This window comes from Cajanus cajan, chromosome 2, assembly GCF_000230855.2.
Source record: "Cajanus cajan strain Asha chromosome 2, NIPB_CcT2T_4, whole genome shotgun sequence".
Lineage (NCBI taxonomy): Eukaryota > Viridiplantae > Streptophyta > Magnoliopsida > Fabales > Fabaceae > Cajanus > Cajanus cajan.
Genome location: NC_138518.1, coordinates 65,163,396 through 65,172,662, shown reverse-complemented (window position 1 = coordinate 65,172,662; position 9,267 = coordinate 65,163,396). Strand labels below are relative to the sequence as shown.

General features: G+C 30.6%; 1 protein-coding gene across 1 annotated transcript; it reads right to left on the bottom strand.

Annotated features, from left to right (window-relative positions):
• Positions 1-3,906: 3,906 nt before the first annotated feature.
• Positions 3,907-6,595, bottom strand: ATRZ-1A (RNA-binding (RRM/RBD/RNP motifs) family protein with retrovirus zinc finger-like domain-containing protein). Its single transcript, XM_020367159.2, has 4 exons — positions 6,439-6,595; positions 5,111-5,227; positions 4,271-4,815; positions 3,907-4,185 (listed from the first exon to the last, which is right to left on the bottom strand). Exons 2-3 carry the CDS (start codon positions 5,219-5,221, stop codon positions 4,294-4,296), a joined length of 633 nt encoding a protein of 210 aa, XP_020222748.1. The 5' UTR covers positions 5,222-5,227; positions 6,439-6,595; the 3' UTR covers positions 3,907-4,185; positions 4,271-4,293.
• Between the last annotated feature and the right edge of the window lie 2,672 nt (positions 6,596-9,267).

The window sequence follows — 9,267 nt, the reverse complement described above, 5'->3', positions numbered from 1 at the left end:
AGTGGTCTATGCCTTGTGGCTTTGGCATGGTACTTTATACTGTCGTGAATACTTTTTAATCACAAAGTTCGAGTAATCGCATGGATCTTTGAACTGCATCCACTACTCTAAGAAAAGATTGAACTTGGGATCTACTTTCAAGATGGAAAAGCTTTTTTGGTTGGTCGGCCACAACAATTCATGTGTTATTTTCCTTTCAAGGGAAATCCGAATAATCGTGCCAAATTAAGGGTCGTTACTTTGAGAAAATATTTTTTTTATTTTTCCTTTTAATTATAAAATGTCATTAGAAAAAATTGAAAGCAATGAAAAAAATAGCTAAATTATAATTTAAAGTATGATTTAGCTATTTTTTTTAATCTTTTATCTTATTTTTAAGATTTATTTTGATTATTTATCTTTTAAAATATTTATTTTAGTCTTTTATCTTCTAAATTTAGATTAATTTGATCATTTTAAAATAATGATTATTTTTAATTTTGAGACATAATTTTAGATTTTTTTTTATTAATTTAAGACTTGAAACTTATCTCATTAAATTCACTTGTATAAAAATTATTGAATGTAATTAAAATCCAAACAAAGAAGTTTATAAATATGGTGGGAATCACATAAACATCAATCCAAAAAATAATTAAAAAATTTAAAAACTATAATATCATATTATTTTTTAATTGTTCGTGAGATATATCTTTTCACATTTGCACTATGATTATAATTCTTTTATATTGGAACATTAACTAAATTTTATAGTTTTCATTTAGGTGGATATAATGCTATAAGTTTCATCTTTTAAATAAATCAAAATTTGATTCAAAATTGTGTTACAAAATTGAAAGTGGTCATTTTTTTTAAAATAATCAAATTGATCCGAATATAAAAGATAAGAGATTAAAATGAATATTTTAACAAATAAAGGAGCAAAATAAATATAAAAAGTAAGATAGAACACTAAAAGTATAATTTCACCTAAAGAGTATTTTATTTTTTCTATATATATGGTTTTTGAAAACAAAAAAAAAATAAATATAAGATAGTATTTTTGTAATTAAATATGAAATTAAAAAATTAAAAATTAATAAAAATTAATATAAAAACAACATTTTTCTTTAACTGGCAACCTGTATCTGAAAATGGAAAAAGTACATCTTAGATCGTAAGATTAATCCTTTAGCAACATTCATATTTCATAATAATAATGATCTGTATTTCTTAGAAGAAAAAAAAACGAAACAGGTGTTATCTGTTATGTGTATATTTTGAATATATTAATTAAGGTGTATAATCGTATTCTTTCTTTTTCGAAAGTCCTCTTAAATAAAAGATAAATGATTATTTCTTAAAAATAAGTTCAACAAAACACGCGTATATACCTATCATTGATTTTCTCAAATATAAATTTGGGAGTTGTACATCAAAATGGAAAAAAGAAGTTGTTTTATTCATCGACATAATTTACAGTATTTTAAAAATTATAGACAATCAAAAATAAATATTATATGAAAATTGATCTTGGATATCAAATTGACTCCAATATATAGGCCTTACAAAGAAGAGGCTTGATAATGGCAAAATTAAGTTAATTACTTCCAAATCTAGAAAAATAATACACGTCGTCCATAAGGTAGGTCTAATTCAATTTTGGGTTCATCTCAAAATTCTGAAAATTAATAAGTAAATAAGTTAAATAATTAAAACATTATTTTAAGCCTATTATATCGATTATCTCATTGTCATCAAAATCCTACCTAAATGTGTAATAATGAATGATTAATAATTTATATATAAAAACTTTCATAAGAAGAATTCCTTGCAAGAATGATATTTTTTTTTTTTTTTCATCTTTACATTTTGTTGTTATAGAATAAAATTTCATAAAATAGTCTATTTATTTTAAGATTAACTCTCCTTAAATTTATTATATTTAATGATTCATATTTTATAATGAATCAACAATTAAATCGAAAATTCTTAATCTGTAGGTCAAGAATGCAAATTTTAAAAAAATAATTAAAAATTATTTGAAATTCTGTTTAATTAATTTAAATTAACATATATTCGTAAAAATTTTATCTTAATTTAAATTTAAATAATTTTTAAATTTTTTAAAAATTTACATCACATAAAACTTCGATGCATATCTCTTCTTCTTCAACTCCTCACCTCCTTCCTCTCCCTCACGAACCTCGTCTCCTCTAACATGTTCTTCCTAAAGCATCACGAATTTAAAATCTAGTTCCATAAAATTTGTATTCACTTTTATCTCTTCATTTGTCAAAATTATCATAATTTTAGACCCTAATATGGTATTAAAAACTTGCATTTTACTATATTGTAAAAGACTATATGAATAAAAAATTTATTACTGAAATCGAAACAAATAATATTTCCAAGGACTAAATACGTAATCATTTCTAATGTTTTACTTTTATTATTGTATAAAATCATAGTAATTGCATTGCATTTTGCCGTCTTGTTTCAATGTTAATATTTCTTGCATTAGTTCATTTTGACTAATTACAAGTTATTAATATTTTTATTTTTATTTTTTAAATATTGAAGAAAAAAAACATATACTACTTGTTATTTTCTAATAACTATTAGTTTTGACTAATAAGCATCTAAAATCTGGAAATATGGTTTGGGGTTCAGGGTAATATAGCAACCCTCCCTAACATGAAATTTACTTGTCTAAAAAACTGGAAATATGGGTTATAGAACATAAATTGTCATCGACAGTGGTATAGCCATTAAATTGTTTTCCTTTGAATCTTAACAATGTCACATCAAATATTCGGCACACACACACTAAAAAAAAATACGGATTAAGAGCTGCTCCTGCTTAAGGTCAGATGCATGAATACATAAATATTAGGTTCATTCTATGAACTAAATCATATCGTGCGTCGGAGTGCGACAGCCCAGAAAGATTAAAAGCACGCAACAAAATCAATTAATCATGGAAAAACACCAAATCTGATATTAACGTGACAACAGATATAGAAACATATGGGTTTGGCATTTAACATGACAACAGATATTGAAACATCAACAAACTTTTAGCACAGAATATGATAGTTGAATTATAAATTTCTAGGGGTAAACACAATCAATTTCCTTTCATAATCATAGTGCGAAGATTAAGTAAGGCGGCAATGTCAAATCTGATATTAGTGAGCCCAACCCTTGTGATTGAAGAGAATTCAAATTTGGGACCATACGCGGGTTTCACTATCTCTTTATGGTAAGACAAACCAGATCTCAGCAAACAAAACATCACATGCAGGCAGGTAAAAAGTTCGATGAGAGCAATCTTCCACCAAATAGAGCAACAACGTAAAAAATGCAATGGATCGTAGTTGCTCAACTCATCAAGATCTTCCAAACAATGTGCCACAATCATAGAAAATGGAACCCCCTTCCATCAGTGCCCCGTGAAGAAAACAAGAGTGCTATGCATATTTGAGTGCAATTGTAGGCTGGCCATTTGCAGCTGAAAAGATTTTTTAAGTTTTAAAAACCATGCATGTCCAATTAGCAACAAAAGAACCCAATGATGAATCCAAAAAGACCACATTTAGCCAAGAATCCTGCCAAAAGGTCAATAACATTAATAAAGCGCAGGCCAAAGCAGAAATCTAGGAAATAAGAAAGTAGGTGTACGAGATAAATATTCAATGATTTACCCGCTTGACTACTTTTTACTCAAAGATCCTGAGACGGGAAAGCCAAATGGGCATTCTACTTTTAAAACTTCCTTCTCCCAATGAGAAGAAGCAAAACTCCACATTTGGATCGCCATCTTGGTCTTTCCAAAACCCACACATCCAACACCAACAAAACTTTCCAATACGTCTTAAACTGAATCGGTAATCCAGCAGCAAATATGTCAAATGCAACTCCCCATGCATGAAAGTCACAATTCACAAGATACCCAGCGGCAATTATAGATAGCATAGAGCACAACATCGAATTTGACCGCAAGTCAAGCATGCATAAGTTTTCACTAGACCAAAAGATCAGCATTTAGGAACATAAAGAGTTTGCAAAATGTGCTGAGTATTGCATATCTAAATACTGGTATCATTGATCCATCCAAACAACAATCCCAGATGTCCAGAGCATTGTGAAGTGCGAATGAAAAAGAAAGCTGAAGCATTAAAAGCGACCTCTTCAATTTCAAAGCTGCAAAAAACACAATTTAAACTTCATTAGAACCATGAACATAAAGGGTAAAAGGAGAGCCGAGAAATCATTACATGTTGCATACCTCAATAAAAGGATTAAACTGTATCAACGAAAGCCTCCTGATCCCCGTCGCTCATACGGTCCTGCACGATCACGGTAATATCGATCATTTCCAGAATCTCCATGACTACCAGCATCCCTGTTGCGTCCCCCTGAAGAACGATCTGCATTTCTATCCGGACCATAGTGACCACCACCGCTGCTTCCACCATATCTATTTTCCCTACCACCATACCTTCCCCCCCTGGACCCTTCACCAGGGCATTCCCTAGCAAAATGACCAGGTTTTCCACACTTAAAGCATTCACCACCATTAGATCCTCGACCACCTCCACCTCCACCTCCATAATCTCGATCACGGCCACGATCACGACCACGATCACGGTAGCGATCACCCCCGTCATCTCTACTTGATCCTTGTTGAGGCTGAGCTCTATCAACAGTAATAGTTCGCCCATCTAAATCCATCCCATTCATAGCATCAATAGCATCTTCCATTGCTTTCTTGTCATCAAATGTGACAAATCCAAAACCTCGAGAACGCCCAGAGAACTTGTCAACAACCACCTGTTTCAAAAATATGGTGAGGAAGAACATTAACAATCTCCAAAACAAAAATAAAGCTTAGATTCATAATCATATTACACATTTCTTTTATTTGTTTACTTGATTTGGTAATAAACTAGTTCAGCAGGTATTGCAATTTTCCTGCTAGAATAAAAACAAAGAATAAATTGTGGATCTCAACCAAAGTGTACAACATAAACCAACTTCAAAGCACAAACATGAAATACAATACTGACAGCAATAACTTCATTGAGATGAACAACAATGATTATAGTCATAATACGATACTGATCACCTTTGCCTCAACAAGCTTGCCAAACTTTTCAAATGTATCCTTTAACTTTCTATCAGATGTTGACCATGCAAGGCCACCAATAAAGCAACGATACTCATCCATATCAGACATTTTAAGCTGCATAAATGCAGGAAGACAAGCATTAGCACAGAATGTTAGAATTAACTGTGCAGGATAAGCCATGACAACATACACACAACTACAAATAAGTGGAAGAACCAGTCCCTGTTAATAAAGCCAAGTAACTTCCAAGAATTTAAATGGAATTTTTATGAACCAAAATACATCATAATATTATGATTAGAAGTAGAAAATAGCAAAGAAAACAAAGCTGTCATCCAATAAAATGCTACAACAGTTTCTTACCATAAGATATTTTAAGGATACAGACATATCAAAATTGACGGTCATTTTGTTCAGAATGAGATTCTAAAAGGCAACATTGGATCTAATTACATCTCAATCACTGTGCAATTGGCTGATATACTCACCAAAGCACTTGGTCTTACTCAGTTTATTTCCTTGTTATGCACGTTGGGCATTTGCAATATGCATGCTCCAACTTGAGCGGGGTAATGAGATTATTTGACATATCTTGTACATAATCAATTGGTGTATCAAAAAGAATTTTTAGTACAAATTTCTTGAGAGATGCTTAGGACAGATTTTTAAAGACATTCTTAGATATTTTTATGACAGATTTTGAGATATCACTCGTATATATATTCATGTATTTGCGGAGAGATGAATGATAGAACAAGATAGTTCTTTTCCAAATTAGAGTTCTTTAGTAAGGCTTTGTCACTCAGAGTCAATTACTAATCCTCTTTCAAAATTGGGGGTGAAGATTTCAGATAAGAACTTTTCATACAATTTTCATGTAGAGTTTATCAGCTAGACACCGACCCTTGGAGTAAAAAGATAGTTCACAACTTAGACAAGAAAAGCCTACCACCGATTAGAAGCAGAAAAGTTAAGCAAGACATAGCAGATGACCTACGATTGCACAAAAATTAAAACTTTTGTTAAATAATTCAACATACGTACTCCCTTAATACAAGCAGAAACATTTGTTAAATTTGTGAATTTTAGGGTCCGGAATTCAAAAAAGCCCCGCAGCTTCCAAACACGAAATTGACTAAATCTATGGTCATATCCAGCATCTAATCGATGTTGCTAAGTGAATTATGACAATTAGAAGGGAAAAAAACATTTTTTTTTTCAATCGGAAACAGGCGAATGGTGAAGAACAATTGATTTGAGAATATGAAAGAGGAGGAAAATCGAGCAAAACAATTGAAATCGGGTAACGGAGATGTAGAAGATACCGAAGGGTGGAGGAGTCTTGCGGATGAACGCGCGGAAGGAAAACCTAACAGAGCCGAAGCAGAAACAGAGAAGAATAAGAAGCTATGCGAAACACTAGCATTTCAGATACATACATTAGGTCACCCTCATAATATCACGTCATTTTATTTTATTTTTATTTTGCCTATAAAAACACTTTAAAAAATCACTTCTTTTCGTCCTTTTATAAACACTAGTATGTTACCTTTGTCATACACGGATTATTAATTTAAAATATATTTTATATAGTAATATATATAATAAAGTTATTTTTATTAATTTTAAATTTTAAAGTACTTTTTTGTGAATAAAGTTTATCTTATTTATAAATTAAAATTATTGTTATATTTATTTTATAATGGTAGAAAAGTTGATTATATAACATTTATACCAAGAATTGTTAGTTTGAATGGATCAATACTTATATTCTTTAATCAAAGATTAAGGTTTGATATTAACTTGAGTATGGAGTCAAGATCTGAGATATTTCTTTATTTTTATAGAAAATGATTCGATGAAAAAAAATTTACATCATTATCAAAGTAAAAAAAAAGTTCTTAGTAATAATTAATTACACAAATTAATTAAGCTTTATAAACTTAATATGCTTAAAATGAAAGAATAACAAACACAAGATTGTATAGTTTAACTATCATACTATTATGTGATCAATAATTATCATTCAAATAATAAAATATATTGATTACTATCATTCAAATAATAAAATATATTGATTACAATAATGCACCATGTATATTCTAAAGTAACTTAAATTTTACTAAATGAGTTTACAAGGGTAAACTAATTAAAACTTCAGTAAAAATAATATTAAAAATATATTTTGTGAAAAAAGTATTTTAACTTGCTTATCAAATCATACAAAGATCATATCAAGAACCTTACTTTGGAACAACTAAATCTCTCCACTAAGAGTGTCAGTGTCAAAATTGTGCTAACAATGATAAAATCTACCAAAGAAAAGATGCAAGGACATAAAAAAGCACATCAATATACTTCCTTTTATGAGAATTATGGACAAAAATGTTAATGGGAAGCTCTGGTATGAAAATATCGATTCATCCTTTATTGAGAAGATGAAGGCCAGGATTGTAGGGGGAAATTACTTTTTTGGGAACTTGAGTTCAAAGCAAATAAATGGTGTAGATAAAGATGAAATGATAATTGACGATTCTTTGATGGACAATTCTTTGATGGACAATCTGGCTAAAAGTGAGGATGGTCGCAATACAATAAAACCCTTATCCCAATTTTAAATAGATTTTTGTTGTCTGGAATTGTTGTGGTACATGGGCTCATGGTTTTAGTTAGCTTATGAAGGATATAAGTAAGGATTATAATGTTTCACTTATATGCCTCTTTAAGGCTCCCACAAATAATGTATTTGCTATATATATATATATATATATATATATATATATAGAGAGAGAGAGAGAGAGAGAGAGAGAGGGAAAACTAGGTATGATGGTTTCTTTATTCAAGAGGTTTAAGGTCATTTAGGTGGCCTTTGGTGCTTATGGAAGGGTTGTAAGTGGAAGGTGGCTATATTTGATCATGACCATCAGTGTGTACATGAGGGTTAAGTGGAGGAATGGCTCGAGCTGGCTTTTCACTACAATTTATGCTAGCCCTCATTACTAGAAAAGAAAGAATCTTTGGGACACTATTTTGAGGATTATTGTCATTGTGGACGAACCTTGGGCATTTATTAGAGATTTCAATACCGTCTTTTAGACTCATGAGCGTAGGGGTGGATCTAGTAACCCCTCTTGAAGAGGTATGCATGACTTTGAAGAGGTTCTTCATGAATGTGATTTAATTGTTGGAAATGAGGAAATTTGGAAGAAAGGCTTGATAACTTGATATTTACTCTACCTTGGCAGTTGGTGTTTAAAAATGTTATATCTTTACACCTTCCTTCCTTTTAAATTAGATCATAAAGCGAAGATGGTGATAATGGATGACTTATATTATAAGAATAGGAAACAAAGCCCTTTTTCGATTTGTAACCCATGATGATTTTAAGAGATTTATTCAGGAATTTTGGAGTTAGAATGTTCCTTGGAATGAATGTATGTGATCCTTGTAGGAAGCATTGTGCAAGTGGAATAAAGAAACGTTTGGTGATATTTTTAAACATAAACTCGATCTTTTTATGTTTAAACAAGATCAATAGTCATTTGGATGGGGAATTCTCAATTCTTATATACTTTGCAATAAGAGATATGGGCAAAATATGTGGACTTCCTTAAACAGGAGGAACTGTTATGGTTCCAAAGATCTCATACTAAATGGATAACTTATTATGGAGATCGCAACACTAAGTATTTCCGTTACAATGATTAAATGAAGGTAGAATTTCATATATATCATTCAAAATAAGGATCGTTGTTGGATAAATGATTTTGAGAAGTTGAAAAGGTTAGTCACAAATTACTATCATAATATTTTTTTTACTAATTCCTCTTCTTTTACCAGTTCTTGTCTTCAATGATTCTTCTCCTTTTACTACTTCTTGTCTTTGAGGATCCTTTTCTTTTTTGTCGAATTCTATTTTGGATTCTTTCAAGGTCCTTGTTTCTAATGAGGAGATTCTTCATGTGTGTTTCTCATGGGAAATTACAAGGCACCTTTTGTAGATGAGTTTTAAGTCAACTTCTGTAAAAGTCAATGGGAAGTAGTGAGTAAATCTTTCTATAACTTGACCAAGCATTGCTTTGTGGGTCATTCAATTATAGGGTTTTCAAATGAAACTCATTGCTATGATTCCTAAGGTAGACCATGAGGTTATT